Consider the following 24,774-nt stretch of genomic DNA (forward strand, 5'->3'; position numbering starts at 1 on the left):
CGATTCTGTTGGGAGTAACTTCTGAGTGCCAATGCTGGTAGAATTTAAAAATTCTACTTAACTTAGTTTATTATTGTTCTTGTAAAATTAAACATTAAAAGTTTAATAAATTATTAAAATATGTTCAAAGCTGGACTCTACTTGAGAGCATTTGGCTACTGGTTTTTATGTTGGAAGTATAGATCAAAGGAAACAATGGTCAATGATTGCCTAGTTAATCAATTTATTGAAGCCATTTATCCTCCATGCATCCAACTACCTACCCAAGAAATACCTACTCATCCAAGAAATACTTGTATTATCTATGTTCTAAGCATTGGTTTGGTAGCAATAAACAATGCAGCCCAAATCACTATCTTCATGGAATTTACACTCTAATAAGATTATCATGTAGTGTTGGAAAATTGCCTGGGTGGTGAACAGATTTAAAACATCCAAAACGTAACAAGAAACAATAAAAACCTTTCATCCGAAAAATTAAATAAGCAAGTGAACCCATACATGTCTTATTTGATCGGTCAAGTAGTTCATTAGAAATTAGTGTATTATGTTTCTTGCTGTTTTTAGTACAATATTCATGATCTGGAAACAACCCAAATGTCCAAAGAGAGCTGAATGGATAAGGAAACTGTGATATAAATACACAATGCAATACTATGAAGAAATAAGAAAAGATGAAATAATTTGATTCATTTTTTATCACATCACTCTGTACAATAGCTGAGGAGAATCAACCTAGATGTTTAACAACAGGTTAGTGGATCATGAAGGTGTGGTATATATATATATATGTATATATGTACACACAATATATATGTATATACACACAGTGAAATATGATATAGCTCTTAGAAATGATGCAATCATGCAATTCACTGCAATGTAGATGGAACTGGAAGATGTTATGGGAAATGAAGTAAGTCAGAAGGATAAATATAGGATATCACTTATATGTGGTATTTAGAATAACTGCATGAAGAAAAGCAATGATATAAATGGACATCATCTAGAATACTCTTGGCTCCAGAGTACAATAAGGAGAAAGAAAGAAATTGAGTGGAGGAGAAAGACAGATGTGAAATAATGGGGACAGGAGCAAAGGGGACTCAGGTGCATTGGAGGAGTGAAGAAAGAATAGAACTAAATATATAAGCTATGGAATCAACAACAATAAAATCTTGAGCCTCAAACTTTAACAAACTTAAAAAAAAAGTGCCTCTCATGATGGCAGGCTTAGTTGGTGAGGAGGTGGCATGGAAGGGACCTGGGGAATATTGATGGAAGGAGGTTGACATTGGTGGTGGGATTGGTGCTGAAACATTGTATGTCTAAAACTTTTTTTTTTGGGGGGGTTTTCGGGCCACACCCTTTTGATGCTCAGGGGTTACTCCTGGCTAAGAGCTCAGAAATTGCCCCTGGCTTGGGGGGGACCATATGGGACGCCAGGGGATCGAACCTCGGTCCTGATCCTTGGCTAGCGCTTGCAAGGCAGACACCTTACCTCTAGCGCCACCGCGCCGGCCCCGTATGTCTAAAACTTAACTATGAATAACTTTGTAAATCACAACGCTTTAAACAAAAAAATTTAAAAAAATTAGCGTGAGAATTAAGGTTGACCTATTACTGAGTTGCAACTTATAATTACCTATAGAAAGGGGTAAAAAAAGGGCCCAGAGAGATAACACAGCAGCGTTTGCCTTGCAATCAGCCGATCCAGGACCAAAGGTGGTTGGTTCGAATCCTGGTGTCCCATATGGTCCCAGTGCCTGCCAGGAGCTATTTCTGAGCAGACAGCTAGGAGTAACCCCTGAGCACCACCGGGTGTGGCCCAAAAACCAAAAAAAATAAAAATAAAAATAAAAGGGTAAAAAAAAAAGGCAATGGATTTGGAAAATTTTCAAAGAGAAATTTTCCATGATGATAATATTTATCACATTGAACTATAAGACTGCAGTCCATTAAAAAGCATATTATTAGTGTAAGTCTAAGTTCAAGAGAGATTTAACTTGCTCAAAGTTCTTGCTGTCATTGTCATAACAAATAACACCTCTTACATCAAATTACCTTTCTAGTTTTTCTGGCAGTCAAGTCTTCCAACTGCATGGTAGATTTGGGGTATATGCACTGCCAACTGGATCAATATATTTTTAATCAATTTCCCCAGTCTTTGGAATCTGCACAATTTATATAAAATTTTAGAGAAATTTATGTCCACAGGGATTCTTGAATATTTGATTTTATAACTGTCCTAACTATGTTAATGCATACTATAATTACCCATAGTAGGCAAGAAGTGCTTAATCAGTATTAAATTTTTAGAAGTAGAGTACTAAATGTATTTTATATTTAATTAACATCCAAACAAATTTTGGATTTGTTTATAATTTTATTTGCTTGTTTTGGGGTCAGACCCATGGTGCTCAGCAGTTACTTCCATGGAATTGGTCTAGAGTAGCTTCTAGTTCTGCTTAAAGGGCCATGTAGTGCTGGAGGTTGTTTCTGGCCTAACAGTGCAATCTTTCTAAAAACTGTCTATTATTTATTGGACCAGAGAGATAGTACAGTGAGGTAGGGCACTTACCTTGCATATGGCCAACCCAGATTTGATCCCTGATTTGACACCCCGTATGGTTCCCTGATTGCTCTGTAGGAGTAATCCCTGAACACAGTTAGGTGTGGCCGCTTGCCCCCAAAATTCTACTATTTATTGTACAACACTTTTAACTTTCAGAAAGGTTAGTATAAATATATATGTAGACATGTGTGTATAAATGTATACATTTATAAGTCTGGGGAAAATGATCAAAGATTCAGATTATAAGAATACTTGGGGGCCCGGAGAGATAGCACAGCGGCGTTTGCCTTGCAAGTAGCCGATCCAGGACCAAAGGTGGTTGGTTCAAATCCTGGTGTCCCATATGGTCCCCCGTGCCTGCCAGGAGCTATTTCTGAGCAGACAGCCAGGAGTAACCCCTGAGCAACGCCGGGTATGACCCAAAAACCAAAAACAAAAACAAAAAAAAAAAGAATACTTGGGCTAGGGAAACTCAAAGTGATAGAGCACATGCTCTGCATCTGTGAGGTCCAAGGTTAATTCCAGGTATGACATAGTCCCCTGAACATTACCCAGAGTAATCCGTAAGAGCCAGCTGAGAGTAATCCTGGAACACTACCAGCTGTGAACTAAAAACAAATAAAAAAATTTAATAATATAATAGTCTATTAGAATTACTACCATTTAGTGAAAAAGTATTATGTGCAGGCACTATGCCAAAGGAATATCTTAACAACAGCATCTTATTTGGTCTTTAAAAACCTGTCGGGGGCCGGGCGGTGGCGCTAGAGGTAAGGTGCCTGCCTTGCCAGCGCTAGCCTAGGACGGACCGCAGTTCGATCCCCCGGTGTCCCATATGGTCCCCCAAGCCAGGAGCGACTTCTGAGCACATAGCCAGGAGTAACCCCTGAGCGTCACCGGGTGTGGCCCAAAACCAAAACAAACAAACAAACAAACAAACAAAAAAAACCTGCAAGGCTGTCATTTGGGACTCTAATGTATATAGACAAGAATCTGATTCTTCAAGAGGATACATGATTTGGCCAAGTTCTTGCCAAGTGACAAATCCTGTACAAAGTAACAAATGTGTGATTTATACTCAGTTTCAATGACTATCATCTATATTTTCATATTTTAGATTACACAGAATTATGAAACATATAATTCTGATTATATTATTTTTCCTTTCCATGGTGTATTCTAGTAGTATTCTACAAGTTAAAGAAATCAATGAGGGGGGGCTGGGCGGTGGCGCTAGAGGTAAGGTGCCTGCCTTGCCAGCGCTAGCCTAGGACGGACCGAGGTTCGATCCCCTGGTGTCCCATATGGTCCCCCAAGCCAGGAGCGACTTCTGAGCACATAGCCAGGAGTAACCCCTGAGCGTCACCGGGTGTGGCCCAAAAACCAAAAAAAAAAAAAAAAAAAAGAAAGAAATCAATGAGGGGGCTGGAGCAATAGCATGGAGGTAAGGTGTTTGCCTTGCATGCAGGACGGTGGTTTGAATCCCGGCATTCCATATGGTCCCCTGAGCCTGCCAGGAGTGATTTCTGAGCATAGAGCCAGGAGTAACCCCTGAGCACTGCTGGGTGTGACCCAAAAACAAACAAACAAAAAAAAAAAAACCACACAAAACCAAAAAAAAAAAAAAACAAATAAAGAAATCAATGAACAAAAGGACATTATGAGAGAGATATCTTTTATAAAGCCAAAAATGATCTATTGCAATTAATGAAGCTATGATATTTTCTTTTGGTTTTTGGGCCACACCCGGTGACCAGCTCAGGGGTTACTCCGGGCTAGGCGCTCAGAAATCACTCCTGGCTTGGAGGACCATATGGGACACGGGGGATCGAACCTCGGTCCGTCCTAGGCTAGCGTGGGCAAGGCAGATGCCTTACCACTTGAGCCACTGCTCCTGCCCCATTATGAAGCTATGATATTTTCAAATAAAAAACAATCCCCAAAGCTGTCCTAATCACTTAGGTTGTTAGCATTGTAAGGAAAAGAAAGGACCGTGTCTTATTTGGTGCCCCCACAGTCTAGCATGATTGCATCACATGGTATATTTTGAATAAACACTGTCAAAGGAATGAACAAATAGTCGATCATTGATCATCTTTGCTAATTTAATCCAATATATAATCTTGACCATTAGATTTATGAATTAAATCATCTGCTTAATTTTACTGAGAAAAATTAATCAAACATTTTATAATTCTTATATAAAATAAAAATTATAACTTCAATTTTTTTTTTGGTTTTTCGGGCCACACCCATTTGATGCTCAGGGATTACTCCTGGATAAGCGCTCAGAAGTTGCTCCTGGCTTGGGGGGGACCATATGGGACGCTTGGGGTTTGAACCACGGTCCTTCCTTGGCTAGCTCTTGCAAGGCAGACACCTTACCTCTAGCACCACCTCGTCAGCCCCATAACTTCAATTCTTATGGAACAAGAGAAGGTTCTTTTTTGGGGGGAGGGGGCATACTCAGTGATGCTCAAGGGTTACTCCTAACTATGCACTCAGAAACTGCTCCATGCTTTGGGACCATGTGGGACACTGGGGGGATCAAAACGAGGTTTGTCCTATGTTAGCCATATGCAAAGCAAATGCCTTACCACTTGTGCCACCACAGCTTTGGCCCTAGAGAAGATTCTTTTTAAGAAACTTAAGAATGCATGTGTGGGGTAATACTCTGACTCGACATATTGATTTATTTATTTTTAGATTTTTCTGATGACACTATAAAGCATGAATAATGCTTCATACTAAGAAATGAATCAGTAGGGCCTGAGCTATAGCAAAGTGAGTAGGGCATTTGCCTTGAATGGGGCCAACCCAGGTTTGATCCCCAGCATCCCATACAGTCCCTCCAAGCATGCCAGAAGTGATTTCTGAGTGTAGAACCAGGAGTAACTTCTGAGTGCCACTGGGTGTGGCCCAAAAACCAAAACCAAATCAAACAAACAACAGAAATAAATAAGTACAATACTTGATTATTTGTCCTTTTAATTTTTAATATATTTGTGGCCAGTGAATAGTGAAGGGGTTAAGTTACTTGTATTGTAGGAGTCTGGTTTGATACCTGGCACTGCATATGGTCCCCCAAGCACAACTTGGAGTGATTCCTGAGCACAGAGTCAGGAATAATCCCTGAATAAAATCCCCAATAAAAGCTTTCTACTTGTCAACTTAGAATAAAAGACTATTCCAAGAAGCAAACAAAAAAACTCAAATACAAAGTGCTGTAGCCTCAAAGCAATATATCTTATGTACTTTCTTGTTTAATTATTAAAAAGAATATAACATAACTTATTTTTATGATATAGGGAAGTTATCATGTGAAAAAGCCCAGCATTCAAAGTAATACAGAAAGATGATTCTGATATTAATTATATGTTTGAGATAACACATACCCTGTATTATTTTGGAAAGACTAATGATAAAAATAAAATATAAATAATTTCAAATTTCTTAGGAATAATGCATAATATGAAAAATTATAGATGATATAAGGAGTATAATAATCTATAGTTGATAAGAGTTGAGACTGTTGGGTCAAGATAAATGACTCTATTGAGACTGAATTCTACTTTGCTTTACAAAGTATTGATTTTGATAAATCACATGTCTTTTTTGGTCTGGATTTTTTTTTTTTTTTTTGCTTTGGGGCTACACTAGTGGCTCTCAGTGCTACTCCTGGCTCTGCACTCAGAAATTATTTCTGGGGGACCATATGGGATGTTGGGGATCAAACTCAGGTCGGCCAAGTGCAAGGCAAATGCCCTACCCACTGTGCTATTGCTCTGAACTGATTTGTCTAATTTTTAAGTTTCATTATTAAGGCAAGTGTTCTCTGATTTAGTGTGGTATTGATTTTGGATGCTGGGAGCTACTCCTGACACTTTTCTGTGGGTGCTTAGAAACTGCTCAGGAAACCATGAAGAAGTGATAAATAAGGGTGGGGTTCTAGGATAAAATGGCTTAAAATCTGGGAGGATAACTCAATGTGTTAGAGCCCATACTTTGCATCTGAGAGTCCAGATCTGATCTCCAGCACTTCTCCCCTGAGAAGTGCTCGGAGCAACTCCCAAGCAGTTAGGCGGGAACAGCCTGTGAGCACTTGTCCCTGGGTATTGCTAGGTGAGGTTCAAAAAATTTAAAAAAAAAAGGTGCTGGAGCAGTGATGCAAGCAGTAGGGCATTTGCCTTGCACATGCTGAACAAGAACAGACTGCAGTTCGATCCCCCGGCATCCCATATGGTCCTCCAAGGCAGGAGCGATTTCTGAGTGCATAGCCAGGAGTAATCCCTGAGTGTTACCAGGTGTGGCACTCCCTCAAAACCCCCCTCCAAAAATTAAAAAAAAATTAATAAGAGTTGGAGAGAGGAAAATTTCATGACTTCATCTCTCCTGACGGCTGCATAATACTCCATCTTGGTTGTTTCCAGAGTTTTGCTATGGTAAATAGTGCTGCAACGAATGGAATCTATTATGCCGAGTGAAATAAGTCAGAAAGAGAGAGAAAGACACAGAATGGTCTCACTCATCTATGGGTTTTGAGGAAAATGAAAGACATTCTTGCAATAATTTTCAGAGACAAAAGAGAGTAGGGCTGGAAGTTACAGCTCACTTCATGAACCTCACCACAAAGAGTGATGAGTTTAGTTAAAAAAATAACTACACTGCGAACTATCCTGACAATGAGAATGTATGAGGGAAATAGAAAGCCTGTCTAGAGTACAGGCAGGGGCGGGGTGGGGAGGAGGGATATGTGGGACATAGGTGATGGAAATGTTGCACTGGTGATGGGGGGTGTCCTCTTACATGACTGAAACCCAACTACAATCATATTTGTAATCAAGGTGTTTAAATAAAATATTATTTAAAAAAGAGTTGGAGAGAGAACTCAAGGACTAGAAGGCATACATTACATTCAATCCCGGAGCACCACTGAGTATCTTTGGTGGTTAAGTACTATCAGGCAGTACAACATTACCTGGACTGAGTCCTGGCTATTTCTATCATGGCTAGTTTAGAATCTTGGGTAGTGAGTGGTCACTGAGCTTCAAGCACTACTAGGAGGCCCTCCATAGGCCACACACCATATTTAAATTTTTTGTAATAATTTAAAATAAACTTGTATTTTAAAATTTATCTTAAAAAATTGTTTGTTTGTTTTGGGGCCACACCTGGCAGTGCTCAGGGGTTACTCCTTGTTCTGCACTCAGAAATCACTCCTGGCAGGCTTGGGGGACCACATGGGATGCTAAGAACTGAACCTGGTCCCTGGGTCGGCCGTTCGCAAGGCAAATGCCCTGCCACTGTGCTATCATTCTAGTCCCAGAACAATTTTTAATAGGCATTAAATACTCACCTAAAAGTGCATTTTTCCCATGATCATCTGGTAGAAAGCGTTTGTCTACAGCACATACTAGGATATGTTCAGGAAGATTGGGAGACTTGGCCCCAACCAGAAGGAACCCTGCTGGAATGTCGATTTGTTCCATACACAGTGATACCAAACGCAAATCCTTTCCTGCTTGACAAAAACCTAAAACCCAATAAAAGGACACAGTAAGAAATACTTAACAGAGATTTTTACTATAATAGAAAGCAAAGTTTAGTTTCTCATAAGAGAAATCAAAATATCCTTTGGATACCAATATTCCTATTTAAAAACATTTTCTCTGTGTATCAGCACTGGTTGTTGTGATTGCATATACCACTGTCATACCACAAACTAAAATTTACATTCCTAGAAATGCATATTTTGTTTTAAAAGATAAATCATATAGACACACTTTATAATTTTTCATATAAGTAAACTATAGCTAAAATTATGCTGAAATAAAAAAGCTTTGTTATAAAAATTGATGTAGCCATAATCACATTGGATCATTGGATCAGATGTTTAAAAAGGTTAAATCTCCTTAATGTCCATTTGGAGCAGATTTACCTGTTGGAGTGACTAAATTTATTTATTGGAGTATCTAAATTTGGAATTTCACATTCATTTCATATTTCACATTCATTTTCATTATTCACTCATTATTTCATTATTCATATTTCATATTCATTTCATATATTTCAACCAGAATACAAATCTATCATTCATGTGCCCCTTTGAGCAGAGTAGAAAAAAAGACTAAAGGAAGATATTTCTAATTGTCTTAAACAACACCAACACCAAAATGTGTTCCAGTCCACAGGTAAGGAAATGATAAAACACAGTAAACTTCAAAGAAGTTTGTAATTTTTATGCGCAAATAATACAGTACTTTTACTCGAAATACCAATTAGTTTTCTAAAAGAGGACAATCACAGTATAGAGATTCTCTATTTCACATGAAGAAACTGAAGCACCAAGTTTATTGGCTCATAAATGAATGGACTAGAAGTAGAACACAGAATTGTTGAACTATTTTCACTAGATACAACATAATCAGACATGACAAAACTAACATATTCACTTTATCACAATGTCATACACTAATTCATTAATTATTAAAATTAATTATCAACATATGATGTCCTTGGATAAAAATACAGTGCTGAACAAATTTTTATATTCCCTTAAGAATTTATATTATAATTAATTGTAAAAATGTATATGAAATTGAGAAGCACCAAACAGTATTACCAGAGAATAGCTATTTTCTGCTGTAAAGCACTTATCTTTGTATCTTCTGGGAAGAACTCTTTCCTGCACTCCAATATGATTCTGCTGGAGAGTTGTATGATATTCTTGGAAGGGGACCTGATCTTAGCTAGGTCACTGTATAGTATTTCACTTTTTTTTCCTGTTATAGCTGATTGGTCCAAAGATGGGAACCTTATTTGGAGGCTGGAGTTGGGTCATATCAAATGGTTTTTAAAGGGCTATTACAGGTTCTGTGCTCAAGTGAACAAAGTGGTGCCAGGAATCAAACTAGAATCAGATGCATATATATCTTAAGATAAAGGCATGACTATGATAGAGAGAAGCACTCAACCAGGAGGAAGAGGTGATGTTAGGTATTAAACCCTATAAGTCATAGTACTATGAGCCACTGTGGGAAAAAGAAAAGTGCCTTATGGAGAACCAGACTGGGGGTGTGAAGCAAATGAGGGGAGCCTTGGTGGAGGGAAGCAGATACTGGTAATAGAACCAGTGTTGAAACACTACATGCCTAAAACCCAATCATGAGTAACTTTGTAATTTCATGGTGACTAAATAAAAACTGTTTTTAAAAACCAAAGGGGCAAAACAAAACAAAAAAACCAAAGGGGCCAGAATGGTGGCGCAAGCAGTAGACTTTTTGCCTTGCCCGCATTAACATAGAACCTGTCCCATATGGTCCGCAAGCCAGGAGTGATTTCTGAGGGCATAGCCAGGAGTAACCCCTGAGTGTCACTGGGTCCAAAAATAAGAAACAAACAAAAAACTTTTAAGAATTCACTATTTTTATCAATATAATTATTAACTATTTTCATATTAATAAATCAAGCAAAGTATTTCCCTTAAGAAATTTCATCTTGGGGCCAGAGAGATAGCACAGTGGTTGGGTGTTTGCCTTGCATGTGGCTAACCTGGGATGAACCTGGGTTTGATGCCCAGAATCCCATATGGTCCCCCAAACCTGCCAGGATCAATTTCTGAGCACAGAGCCAAAAGTAACCTCTGAGCACTGCTGAGTGTGGCCCAAAAACAAAAAGGAAAAAATTTGTATCTTGATTATAACTTGCTTCAAATGACAGAACACATAAAATGTCTTCCCAAAAGGTGATAAATTATTCAAAATAGTCTATGTACAACAGGATGATCAGGGAGCTGTCTGTCACTGAGAAGCAGTAATACAACTTTTGTACAACCTCTACTAATGTTACATTGAACAAAACCACATCTATACCAATTTGCAAATTATTCTAAGCTTTATAGAGCATTAGTGCTACAGATATTTTCTTCTTTATCTTTCCCTACCTGTTCTCTTCCCTCCCATTCTCCCTTCCTTCCTTTCTTTCTATTGAATCCAGGCCTCATGTGCTCAAGCCTTTTCAGTTAGATCTCCTGGTGGTGCCCATTGGTGCTAATACAGCCTTAAAATCTTTGGATCTAACTTTTTTTTTTGGGGGGGGGGTCACCCAGCAGCGCTCAGGGGTTACTCCTAGCTCTACACTCAGAAATCACTCCTGGCAGGCACAGGGGACCATATGGGATGCCGGAATTCAAACCACCATCCTTCTGCATGAAAGGCAAATGCCTTACCTCCATGCTATCTCTCCGGCCCCTGGATCTAACATTTGCAACAAGTGATTTTTCAAATTCATGAAGAACTAGTGAAGATATTGCCATATACTTGGGATGCATAAGAGAAATCTAAATAGATACCTTTATTGCCACGTAAGCTCACTGGTCCGCTTCCACAGTTAATTAGTTGGAGCATGAGGCATAAGCAGCCATGTAGCAACTCCAAATTCCTCACTACTAATATCCCAGTAGGAGCACCCTAAATTAGATGCAAAAGTAGCACAAAAGCCACTTAAACTTAACAAACAAAAACAATACTAAAAAGAAAAAAACAGGGCCCGGAGATATAGCACAGCGGCATTTGCCTTGCAAGCAGCCTATCCAGGACCAAAGGTGGTTGGTTCGAATCCCGGTGTCCCATATGGTCCCCCGTGCCTGCCAGGAGCTATTTCTGAGCAGACAGCCAGGAGTAACCCCTGAGCAACGCCGGGTGTGGCCCAAAAACAAAAAAAAAAAAAAAAGAAAAGAAAAAAACAATACTGAATTCCTACTAGCAGCAAACACCTTAGTAAACCTCCCAGTGGTCTTCAAACTACGGTCCACTAGCCACATATTGTATTTGTTCCTGTTTTGTTTCTTCACTTCAAAGTAAGATATATGCAGTGTACATAGGAATTTGTTCATTGTTTTTGTTTTTACTATAGTCTGGCCCTCCAACGGTCTGAGGGACAGTGAACTGGTCCCTCATTTAAAAAGTTTGAGGACCGGGCCCGGAGAGATACACAGCGGCATTTGCCTTGCAAGCAGCCGATCCAGGACCAAAGGTGGTTGGTTCGAATCCCGGTGTCCCATATGGTCCCCTGTGCCTGCCAGGAGCTATTTCTGAGCAGACAGCCAGGAGTAACCCCTGAGCATTGCCGGGTGTGTCCCAAAAACCAAAAAAAAAAAAAAAAAAAAAAAAAGTTTGAGGACCACTGCTAGAAAATAATTTAATGATTCCATGTGAGACATTATAATTTTTACAAATTTTCTATTACTGAAGTTTTAATAATTTCATTACAATTTAATTATAAGACACAATACAAAATAAAGAATTGTGTGCCTACCAAAGGGAGGAGGGTTTGGGGTGGGTGGGAACAATGGTAGAAAGAATGTTACACTGATGGTGGGACTGGTGTTGGAACACTGAACACCAGAAACAAGTGTATTCTGAACCACTTTGTAAACCACAGTGTTTAAATAAAGTAATTTTTTAAAAAAAAGTAAGTCTGAGAATCTGTCACAATAGTAGCCTAAGGAAACCAAACAACTAACTCTTTTTTAGTGGTCTCCTGGATGTAATTCTGGAACAGCAAAAAAGACATTAAAAATGAAGAAACCAAGGGACCATGGATGTATTCTGTAGTAGAGAACTTGTTTGGTATGACTGAGGTTCAATTCCTGGTATGGCAAAAAAAAAAAAATAGTGATAAGATGAATTCAAATGATTAAAATTAATTATTAAAATGAATTAATTAAGATGCTAATAGGGGAAACTGCAAAACAAAAAAAAACTACTCTTAAAAATGCTTGTTTAGGGGCTGGAGAGATGCATGGAGGGTAGGGCATTTGCCTTGCATGGAAGGACGGTGGTTCGAATCCCAGCATCCTATATAGTCCCCCGAGCCTGCCAGGAGCAATTTCTGAGCATAGAGCCAGGTATGACCCAAAAACAAAAACAAAAAATGCTTGTTTAGGAGCTAGAGAGATAGCACAGTGGTAGGGCATTTTCCTTGTACGCGGTCAACCCAGGACAGACGTTGGTTTGAATCTCAGTATCCCATATAGTCCCCCAAGTTTGCCAGGAACAATTTCTGAGTGCAGAGCCAGGAATAACCCCTGAGCACCGGCCGGGTATGACCCCAAAACAAAAAAATGTTTTTTTATTTGTTGCCTTTTTGCCAAACCTGGCAATGCTCAGGATTAACTCCTGACTTTGTACTCAGGAATTATTCCTGGAGGAACCATATGGGACGCTGGGAATCCAATCCATGTTGGCCACATGCAAGGACCCTACCTACTATACTATCTCTTCAGCCCTCCCAAGTAGTATAACTTTAAAACCTTTATATTTATCTTATTTTGTTTGTTTGTTTGTTTGTTTGTTTTTGGGCCACACCAAGCGGTGGTGCTCCAGGGTTACTCCTGGCTTTGCATTCAGAAATCACTCCTGGCAAGATAGGGGACCATATGGGATACTGGGAACCCTGGGTCAGCCACATGCAAGGCAACCGCCCTACTGCTGTGCTATCTCTTCAGCCCTATCTTCTTATTTCTAATTATTTACAATTACAAAGCCACATCAATAATTCAATTAAGAGTATTAAAAAAAGAAAGCAATGGGGGCCGGCGAGGTGGCGCTAGAGGTAAGCTGTCTGCCTTAAAAGCACTAGCCAAGGATCAGGACCGAGGTTCTATCCCCCGGTGTCCCATATGGTCCCCCCAAGCCAGGGGAGATTTCTGAGCACTTAGCCAGGAGTAACCCCTGAGCATCGAATGGGTGAGCCTGAAAAATAAAAAAAATAAAAATAAAAATAAAAATAAAATAAAAAAGAAAGCAAGATCGGGAACCAGGAAGATCAGTAAAAAAATCAATTCAAGATCTAAATTGTTGCAAAACCAAGAAAAAGTGCCTAACTTCAGTTTGTATTAGTTTGTATCTATTCTACTAAGTGTCTGGTTTTCTGCTGTGATATTTATTGTTTCATTTGCACCCCCATTCTTTTTTTGTTTTGTTTTGTTTTGTTTTGGGGCCACAGCTCAGGGGTTGCTCCTGGCTATCTGCTCAGAAATAGCTCCTGGCAGGCACGGGGACCATGTGGGATGCCGGCATTCGAACCAACCACCTTCGGTCCTGCATCAGCTGCTTGCAGGGCAAACACCGCTGTGCTATATCTCCGACCCCTACACCCCCATTCTTAAGCTAATTAAACATCAGGGAACTCCAATTGAGAAAAACATTCTTCAAATAGTAATAGTTAATTTAGTTTTTAAGTTGTTTGTGTTTGTAAAGAAAAAAAATCAAATAAAGAATCTATAAAATGTAATTTATATTTCCAAACAAAAATGATTCAAGCATGTAATGTACTTCTATTTTCCTTGTTATTAATGTCGGATTATTAATCTAATAGCTTCAAATATTAAATCTCAATTAGATAATCTAAGATGCAAAAAAATCTCATTACACCCATATAGGATAATATTCATTACATTAAAACTAATTTTGCAAGAATGAATTTTCTAGAGATTACTATATCTGAGGAGTAGAAGCGCCATAAGGAAGAACTTAAGTCTGTTTACTGTTGCAAGGAAAGAAAGGTTAGTTGTGGACATGCAAACAGTAGTTTATTTGACAAAGGTGCTCTTAAATGGTATTATTTTCTGAGAGTAAAACTGAAATGCATCCGGAAATCAAAACTCCGAAGCAAATGATTATAACTTTTAAAAGGATTCATTGCTGAGAACCCTTCTTTATAAATTTCATCTGCATTTCCGTAAGAAAACAGTCAAGGTTTTCTCTTCACAAGAATATTTGCATTCTCCAATTATCTCCAACTTGAAGGTTAAGAAGTAATCTAAATAGGGGGAGGGAAATGTTTACTGAAACAGCTGTTGTAAAAAAGATTACCAAGGAAAGTAATCCAAGCAGTATTTGGAAGCCTAAATTTGCTTCCCATCACCCCTTAAGATAATCAACTGCCTCCCAGCAGGGTAGGAACCCACGCTATTCCAATAATTTACATAAGAAATTAGCAACCAAAATTTACATTTGAATGGTAAACCCCAGCAGTCCACCAGGTGTTAAGTATCTGCTTATCTAAACTGCCTCTAAAAATAGCTCTTTACCTTTCTTTAAACCTTAGGTAAACAGAGGTTTTCCCACAAAGAGAACAAGTCCTGAAGTTAGAATGCCCTGCTATTTCACCGCCATTTTCCTAAGAAACATGTCATGGTTGTTCTACCTTTAAAGCAGAGGACTCTAAAGCTGTCTTAGAATGAAAGGAATTGAAAAAACTAGAGAAAAATTACACATTATCGAATTATAAACCTTTTTTTCTATTTCTTTCTTCTTCTTCTTCTTCTTCTTTTTTTTTTTTTTTTGCTTTTCATTTCTATTGGCCAGTGAATTTAAGGGGGGAAATGAATAATGGATATGTAATTAGCTACAAGAAACTGAAGTTGCTGGTACAGGAATCTAAGACAATAGTTCTGGTGGTGTTGGAATTTGAATCTTGTTGAATGGAACAGTTTGTTTTTCTCAGAAAACGTGCACTTCAAATTTTCCCTTTTATTTATATTTACTGCCTCCTATGATACTTTAGAGAATTGCTACAGAGTAAAGTGGTGATATTTAGTCTCTACTAGATGACTGTGTTTGTATCATGATGAAAAGTAGCAGCTTTCCATACCTGGTTAAAATACTACTAATAATGTAAATAGCCTAAAAAGGCCAAATGAAAACATACATGAGGCACAAAAAATGGGACTAACTCTTTCATTTTTTGCATAAAATTTGGTAACTCAAAATTATTCTCTAAAGCTTTTTATTCTTATTCTATTTAATTTTTACATATAACAAATTCCTAATGAAAATCAACAATGTTTAAAACAGGGGCCGGGGAGGTGGCACTAGAGGTAAGGTGTCTGCCTTGCAAGTGCTAGCCAAGGAAGGACCATGGTTCAATCCCCCAGAGTCCCATATGGTACCCCCCAAGACAGGGGCAATTTTTGAGCGCTTAGCCAGGAGTAACCCCTGAGCATCAAACGGGTGTGGTCGGAAAAAAAAAAAAACCAATGTTTAAAACACTAAACTATTAGCTATTAGCTGGTGAATGAATTGACTGATAGAGAAAACAAAAAAGCATGAATATGGATTAAGACAGTTAAGTGGGGACCAGAGAGATAGCATGGAGGTAAGGCATTTGCTTTTCATGCAGAAGGTCGTTGGTTCAAATCCCGGCATCCCATATGGTCCCCTGTGCCTGCTGGAGTGATTTCTGAGCACAGAGCCAGGAGTAACCCCTGAGTACTGCTGGGTGTGACCCAAAACCAAAAAAAAAAAAAAAAAAGACAGTTAAGTGGAAATTTAGTGTCAGTCACCTACCCTACCACTATAGATTTAAAGGATTTATTCCAGCAACAATGAATACATAACTACAGGTACTTGCAGTAAAGGTCATTAAGCCTGTACAAATGTGGGAAGTGACTGCTTCAATATATAAAATCTAAGAACAAGAAACTGATCACATGTGGGAGCAGAATCATAAGACAGGATGTGCTAGAAGTAGATCCAACTCAAAGAGCAGCAACATCAACTGTTGGAGATGACCTGGAGTCAACAGACAAGATAGTTGGAGAACACAATTTAGGAGCTATTTAGATCTCATTACTTAGAAGTGGTTTCATTCTTTGCCAACCAGGCTGGCAGTTCAATGGGAAGGCCTGGCCTGAGGATGGTCTGGCCTGGAATCTGTGGGGCCTAGTATAATTTTTGTAAATCATAGAACCCCAATAAAAATAACAAAACAACAATAATAATAATGAATTAATAAATCTCAATAAGACCACAAGCAAGGCCCAGCCCACACAGTGAATTATGAATCCTTCAGACTTGATCAAATTTTCCAGAAAAAAAAAGAAAAAAATCAAGATAAAACAAAAATTTTCTGGGGAGGGGAGAAAGAGAAATAGAGAGAGAAATGAGAGAGAGAAAAAGGAAGAAAAAGAGAGACAATGGTAGTAAGGAGATATGGGAATCACTAGATGTGGAGATAAAGGCTGGATCAAAAGTAGCTGTATATAGAGGTGGAGAGGAAAATTGGAATGCATGATAGATTGGAAGTTAAAGACATGTCACAAAAAATCCTAGGGTACTGAGTTAAGAAAATGTTTCTTCTCCCTCCTCTTTCCTTTAACTTCCTTTTTTCTTCCCCTTTTGGGGGGGGGGGGGGCTCCCACATGACACTCGGAACCATTCCCAGCAAGGAGTGGTTCAGTATTAGGACTGGAGGACGCTGTGCTGCTCAGGTCCCACTATTTCAGGGACCACCAAATACTACACCGAGCAATGTTCAGGAAGCCATGAGGTACAGGGGCTCAAACTGGGGTCAGACATAGGTGCCCTATATTTTATCTCTAGATTCTACTTCAAGCTTTGTAAGAGTAGTGTTCTAAGAGAATTTTATTTCTCTCCCTCTTTCCCCTGCCACCTCCCACCAAAATTTTCTTCACCATCATCCAAAGACTCATCACTCTTTTTTTTTTTTGGTTGACTCATCACTCTTGGTATAAAAGTTAAATATAGATAAAGTAGATACCATATAATAATTAGGCTGAGATGGCCGGAAAAGTACTGTATACCACTGAATGGAGAGAAAAGAATACAGTTTATGATATAATCAAAGTCCTAACCTACTAAAAAAAATTTTTTTTTGGTTTTTGGGTCACACCCGGCAGCGCTCAGGGGCTCAGGGGCTCAGCACTCAGGTAAGGCCTTACACTGTGCTATCTCTCTGGCCCCAACTACTGAAAATTTTTTAGGATGGTTAAATATTTGGTGAAAGAGGAAGTTGACTAAAATTAACAAATGGGTTTATCAAAACATCATTTTAAATTTCTATAAATAATATACTTCTAGAAAGGGAGTGGGAGAGATAGATAGGAAGGTGTTGGCCTTCCTATGCTAAAGACCAACCACAGTTTGATTACCCCACCCCCAAAAGCAGTTATAATACCTGAGCAGGGGCCAGAGTAGTAGGGCATTTGCCTTGCATGCAGCAGACCCAGGACAGACCCAGGTTCAATTCCTGGCATCACATCCTGAGCCTGCCAGAAGCAATTTCTGAGCACAGAGCCAAGAGTAACCCTTGAGCACTGCCAGGTGTGACCCAAACCCCCACCCCAAAAAAAAAACAAAAAACACCTGAGCATAGCCATGTGCAGTCCCTAGTCCCATTCCACCAGTACCATTACCCACCCCCTCAGTGTTACAAATAGAAATAATAATGTAAAGCATATTAATATTCTTTTTGAGGGCCCGGAGAGATAGCACAGTGGCGTTTGCCTTGCAAGCAGCTGATCCAGGACCAAAGGTGGTTCGAATCCCGGTGTCCCATATGGTCCTCGTGCCTGCCAGGAGCTATTCTGAGCAGACAGCCAGGAGTAACCCCTGAGCACCGGTGGGTGTGGCCCAAAAACCAAAAAAAAAAAAAAAATTCTTTTTTTTTTGTTTGTTTTGTTTTGTTTTGTTTTTTGGGCCACACTCTGTGACGCTCAGGGGTTACTCCTGGCTATGCGCTCAGAAGTTGCTCCTGGCTTCTTGGGGGACCATATGGGACGCCGGGGGATCGAACCACAGTCCGTCCTAGGCTAGCGCAGGCAAGGCAGGCACCTTACCTCCAGCGCCACCGCCCGGCCCCCCAGAAAATTCTTGAGGTTACAATAGAAAGAAGCAGAAAGAGTGAAACTATAAATCTCCTAAAATAGAAGCATTTTTGTGGGAAGTAATCTGGAACCCAGGACAAGCCCCAACTTGAGTCTAAACTAGCCATGGAACATACTGTCTTGGAGAAGTTATTCAACTGCTGTGAATCTCAGTTTCTTATCTATAGAATAGAAGGACAAAGCTTGTCTTGTTTGTTTTGAGCCACACCTAGCAGTGCTCAGAGCTCCTGACTGTGCTCCTAGAGGTGGTTAGGGGACCATACGCAATACCAGGGATTTAACCTGGATCAGAGAGTTGTATGTACAGCAAGCTGTACTATCCTACTATCTCTCTCTCTGGTTCAAGCCTAGTCTTTCTTATGAACAACTACTTTGAAGTCATAAGAGGTAAGAGAGAAAGTATAATCATTCCTCATTCTTTTCTGTAATGACTTGTATTTACCCTTGAGCAATGTATGCAATGAGCAAGTATTAGCCAGGTTATAGTAGAAGTATTGAAAATAAAAACCCACCATCTGTAGTGCAAGACCCTTCTGGGGCAGGTTTTTGTGAATAGGGAATTGGTGGGCTACTTGAATCAGACATTTCTTCATCATCTTCATCATCTTCCATTTCGTTAGTTGTTAGATTATTAGAAAAATCTAAGCTTCCATTTTGAGTGTAGCGATGAACCAAATCTTTATCTAGATCTTCCACTTTGGGTTTTACATCTGTAGAGCAAATAAAATAGCTAATTTAATAAAAATATAAATTGGAAAAATAACACGAAGAAAACAGTTTAAAAAGATACCCAACCAGTCCCCTGGACTAAGTGGTCAGCCCAGGGGGGCCTATGGCTAGCTGTCCTGCCCAGAGCCCCCAACATACCAGTCGAAGACACCCAGAAGTCCTGGCATGTGGAGTCTTCTGAGCCCAGCCCTGCCTCTGTAGTTTGTGGATGCATAGGAAGGAATTTCTCTCCCCCCCACCCCCCAGGGCCCGATTAACCAGGCGTGGCCCTGAAGAGGATTGGACGATCTAGCTTGCCTGGAGCCTAGAGTTAGTTGGTCTTATGCCAGGAAACTTCAGGGGTAGGGTCTCTTTGTATTTAGGCCAAGGTTATTCCTTTCCATGCCCCTCATATTTTGGTGGGCCTATGCAAACAACAATTGCCACTCTAACACCATTTTTACTGTGCTCCTTTGACTCTAATCCTTAAAAATAACCCATTTAAAATTTGAGGTTAACAAGCTAATATGCATTTACATGGAAATGTAAAAATACTATGCCTCTAATGTTTAAGGAGTTATGTAAGTTTTATGGCTTTAGAAAATTATCATTGGGTCAAAGAGAGCTTTAATACAAGCAGGTCACAGAGGTGAGAAACAAAAACACTGATACTGGGGCAATCGTAAGAATAAGATTGCCGGGTTCGGAGAGATAGCACAGCGGTGTTAGCCTTGCAAGCAGCCGATCCAGGACCTAAGGTGGTTGGTTCGAATCCCGGTGTCCCATATGGTCCCCCGTGCCTGCCAGGAGCTATTTCTGAGCAGACAGCCAGGAGTAACCCCTGAGCACCGCTGGGTGTGGCCCAAAAACCAAAAAAAAGAAAAAATTTTTTTGAGGTTAACTTAAGCTAATATGCATGTACATGGAAATGTAAAAAATACTATGCCTCTAATGTTTAAGGAGTTATGTAAGTTTTATGGCTTTAGATTGCCTTGTGTGCTGTTAAGAAATATTATAATGTGTTACAATCTGGGGACTTGAGGGACAAAGTAATTGTACATGTATTCTTAATGTTCTTTGGCTGAAAGTTCAAAGTTAAGATATCAGCAAGGGGACTTCTTCTGAGAATTCTGTTTATGGGTGATTGTCCTTCCACTGTAACTTTACCTTTTCTTCTTTCTTTGCAGCTTTGTTCTCATAATTAAAAATAAAAAATTAAAAAAAAAAGAAAGATACCTGACCATTACCTAATGCATCAGGTTAATTTCAAAGCCTCCCAGACTTGGAAGCACTTCTTTAAAAAGGGAGGTCTAGAGGAGGCTGCAAAGATTGTACCATGGGTAAGGATCTTGCCTTGGACACAGTTGACCTAAATTTGATTTTTGGCATGCCACACGTTCGAATACCTCTGAGCACAAAGCCAGGAATAACCCCTTAGCCAGGAGTAACCCCTTAGCACTACCAGGTGTGGTTCTCAAAAACAAAACAAAAACAAACAAATAAACAAAAAAGATCTAGAAAGATGTGAGACTGAGAAATTTACCTGTAGATGAGAAAGGATGCTGGTCAGGATCCAAGTACAGCTGTGAAAAAATTGGCCGTGGTACCACACTACTACATCTGAGAGAGGCTTCTATGGAGTTGTGGAGAGCTTCCTCAAACCGAGCAGATTTCAGTTGCCCTGCATATGAATTCCCCATGGTCTACACCACCACCCCAAAAGAAAAACAAAAAATCATAAAATTAGAGGGCTAGACAAATGCAAATTACAAATGTAGCTGATGCTAACAACATTCAAGTAGCTTGTTATGATGTGAATTTCATAAATTATATCTATATTTTGTTACGGTAAATTTTATAGTTTTTCTGTTACCAAAATAACTTTTCTTCTTTGTCTTTAGAGTATAATGCCATTTCCAAATCCCTTTTAAAAGATCCCTGTCTAGAATCAAGCAATAATAAATGCTTTAAGTCAAAGTTCTTCAACCAGTAAAGCATGATTGACTATTGACTGACTGTCAATTGGGAAGTCTGATCTGGTGACAATAATGCCACACCTTCTTTTTAGAACTGAGGTAGTACCCTAACTCCATAACAACTCTATCAGAGTGGATACATAATTACTCGCTATCTACTGAGATCATATTAGCTTATGGGAATGGTGGAAGAAAAATATTCTTCTCTAGAAGAGCTTATGAGAATATATTTGATGAATTTCTGAAAGCAAGAGCTGGATTTTAAAACTCAAATAACTTTTTTTTTTTTTTTTGGTTTTTGGGCCACACCTGTTGATGTTCAGGGGTTACTCCTGGCTACACACTCAAAAATTGCTCCCGGCTTGAGGGACCATAGGGAATGCCAGGGGATCGAACCGTGGTCCATCCTAGGCTAGCGCAGGCACTTGCACCACTGCTCTGGCCCCTCAAATAGCTTATTGTATTGTGAGTTATTAATATTTACTTAGATAATACTATTGTGTGTAGGTTTTGTTTTTGTTTTAATATTTTTGGCTACACTCTGGTGGTGCTCAGGGCTTATTCCTGGCTCTGTGCTCACGGATCACTTCTAGTAGGCTCAGGGGACCATATGAGATGCTGGAGATCAAACTATGGTCAGTCACATGCAACACAAGGACAACTGTACCATAACTCTGACCCCACTATTGCTTTCTTTTATTTAATCTAAATAACAGTCTTATTTGGACTCCTGTACAGAAATCCTTAGTAAGTTTTTTTTTTTTTTTTTTTTTTTTTTGGTTTTTGGGTCCACCCGGCAGTGCTCAGGGGTTATTCCTGGCTCCATGCTCAGAAATTGCTCCTGGCAGGCACAGGGGACCATATGGGATGCCGGGATTTGAACCGATGACCTTCTGCATGAAAGGCAAATGCCTTACCTCCATGCTATCTCTCCGGCCCCAGTAAGTTTTGAAGTCATAAACTTTTTTACTTCTTATAAAATTTTTTATAAAATATTTTTAAAGTACTTGTTAGTTTACATTTTTCTTTTTTGGTTTGGTTTTGGGCTACACCCAGAGGTGTTCAGTGGTTACTCCTGGCTCTGTGCTCAGAGGTCATTTCTGGTCGTTCTCAGGATGCTAAAATCAAACCCCAGGATGGGCACATACAAGGTAAATTCTCTATCTGTTATACTATCACTCCAGCCCCTTAAATTTTTCAATAGGGTATTATAACACCCTATAAGTTATTGGATGTTACCAGCCCCAGACTGATGATTCCTAACTAGAGAAGAAGATATGCAAAGCACATCTTAACTCTACTCTCAAGTTCTCCATGCTTATAATTTGAACTTCATAGAAGATTTTGGTGTCACTGAGCTCCTATGTGCAGAAAAGAAAAAATAAATAGAAGAGAGGTGGTATGTATTCTGATAGCATTAAGAAATATATAGAGAGACTTACATCTGAGTGAGTTTATCAAAGCTTTAGTAGAAATGATGAATTGGAAATAAAGCCACAATCTTATTTTGGCAGCTTTATTGTAATAGATTATATGAAAAATTTTATATTAAAATTGCTAAGATCTGTTCAGAAAGATGGCACAGGGGATAGAGAGCTTGTCCTGCATGTAGCTACTCTGGATTCAATCCCTGGCATCCTATACAGGGACCCATGAATAATTCCTCAGCACATAGCTAGAAGTAACCCCTGAGCATTGCTGGCTGTGACTCAAAAAGCAAACCAGGAAAATTGCTAAATTTCTGATAAAAGTACATACCCCAAAATATGCATATTATATCAAATTAAAACATTTTTTGGGGGGTCACACCTGGCTACCATCAGGGTTTACTCCTGGATCTGCACTCAGGGATTACTCTTGGTGGGCTCAGTGGATTGTATGGGTGCAAGTATTCTGTTTTGTTTGGGGTCTACACTCAGTAGGCTCAGGCTTACTTCAGGTTCTGTGCTCAGAAATCAGAGGAACTGTGGAATGCTGGGAACTGAATCAGTGTTGGACTCTGCAAGGTAAGAACCTACCTGCTATACTATCCCTTTGGTCTCAGTAAAAGTAGTCTTTTACTAGCAACAACTTTCTTTAGGGGCTTTTTTTTTAAATGAGGAGCACTTTTGGTGGAGTATTTTAAGGAGCATATTTTTGTGGGGTGTTTAGTATATATCCAATAGTGTTCAAGGACTATTTCTGGCTCTGCACTCAGTACTGTCTTCCTGGGGTGCTTGAGTGACCATATATGTTTCCAGGATTGAACTGGTGTCTGCTGAATGCCAGGCCAGCAACTTACCTCTGTATCTACTTTCTATTTTTTTAAATAATAACAAATCAAGGTACAAGAATCTAACTCAGGGGCCGGAGAGATAGCATGGAGGTAAGGTGTTTGCCTTCCATGCAGAAGGATGGTGGTTCAAACTCTGGCATCCCATATGGTTCCTGAGCCTGCCAGGAGGGATTTCTGAGCACAGAGCCAGGAGTAGCTCCTGAGCGCTGGCAGGTGTGACCCAAAACTAAAAAATACAATAACAATAACAACAAAAACAAGAATCTGACTCAGAAGTAGAACACTTGCCTTGTATATATGAAGTTTCTGTTCACTCTGGGGCATTATCATCATTTTATTATCACAAAAATCCTCCATCCTGTCACAATCATGTGATTCCCATAGTACCAAGTATGAAAATGCTGTACCCAAAGTGTTCCCTCATGAAGAAAACAACCCCCCAAAATAACAACTACAACAGAAAAATGAAAGTGTAAAATAAATATAGGTGTAAGGAAGGGGTTTTTGAATTGTATTCTTGTGTTCCTAGGGTATATCCCTAGGAGTGGAATAGCTGGGTCGAATGGGAGCTCAATTTCCAGATTTTGAAGGAACCTCCATATCGCTTTCCATAGAGGCTGTACTAGAAGGCATTCCCACCAGCAGTGGATAAGAGTTCCTTTCTCTCCCCCTTCCTTACACCTATATTTATTGCAGCACTATTCACAATAGCCAGGCTCTGGAAACAACCAAGATGCCCTTCAACAGACGAATGGCTAAAGAAACTGTGGTACATATACACAATGGAATATTATGCAGCCGTCAGGAGAGATGAAGTCATGAAATTTTTCTATACATGGATGTACATGAAATCTAGCATGCTCAGTGAAATAAGTCAGAAGGAGAGAGAGAGACGCAGAATAGTCTCACTCATCTATGGGTTTTAAGAAAAATAAAAGTCATTTTTGTAACAATCCTCAGAGACAATGAGAGGAGGGCTGGAACACCAGCTCACTCCATGAAGCTCACCACAAAGAATGGTGAGCACAGTTATAGAAATAACTACACTGAGAACTACCATAATCAAGTGAATGAATGAGGGAACTGGAAAGCCTGTCTGGAGTACAGGTGGGGGTGGGGTGGGATGGAGGGAGATTTGGGACATTGGTGGCGGGAATGTTGCACTGGTGAAGAGGGTGTTCTTTATGACTGAAACCTTATCACAATCATTTATGTAATCAAGATATTCAAATAAAGAGAAAAAAAAGAAAGTGTAAAATATATTAAAGGTTTCTACAGGGAAAGAAAAGAGAAGTTAAATTAAAAGAAAATAAATGCTGGTATGAAAGAGATAGTACAGAGGTTAAGGTGCTTGATTTTCACATAGCCAGTCTGCTTTGATTCCCAGCACTCCAGATTATACCCAAGAAGCACCACAGATGACCCCTGAGAGCAGAACAAAAAGTAAGCTATAAGTGCAGCCAGGTGTGGTCCAACCCCCCCCCAAAAAAAGGTTTAATTAAAGATTTTAATTTAGGTACTTAAAGAGATATAGAGTTCTTAGATAAAC

The 24,774-nt window shown here is 39.4% G+C and overlaps 2 protein-coding genes across 2 annotated transcripts in view; one reads left to right on the forward strand and one right to left on the reverse strand.

Moving 5' to 3' along the window:
* ROCK1 (Rho associated coiled-coil containing protein kinase 1) overlaps positions 1-24,774 on the forward strand; it is a 647,994-nt gene that overhangs the window by 168,298 nt on the left and 454,922 nt on the right. The gene's annotated exons all lie outside the window — the stretch shown is intronic.
* Positions 1-24,774, reverse strand: part of GREB1L (GREB1 like retinoic acid receptor coactivator) — a 147,546-nt gene that overhangs the window by 113,710 nt on the left and 9,062 nt on the right. Inside the window, exons 2-4 of the mRNA XM_049770188.1 lie at positions 20,518-20,677; positions 18,779-18,976; positions 7,932-8,108 (exon numbers count right to left, since the gene is read on the reverse strand). Of these exons, the coding sequence (XP_049626145.1) occupies positions 7,932-8,108; positions 18,779-18,976; positions 20,518-20,674 (532 nt within the window). The 5' untranslated portion in view covers positions 20,675-20,677. The remainder of the gene's footprint in view (positions 1-7,931; positions 8,109-18,778; positions 18,977-20,517; positions 20,678-24,774) is intronic.

The sequence above is a fragment of the Suncus etruscus genome, chromosome 3 (assembly GCF_024139225.1).
Source record: "Suncus etruscus isolate mSunEtr1 chromosome 3, mSunEtr1.pri.cur, whole genome shotgun sequence".
Classification (NCBI taxonomy): Eukaryota; Metazoa; Chordata; class Mammalia; order Eulipotyphla; family Soricidae; genus Suncus; species Suncus etruscus.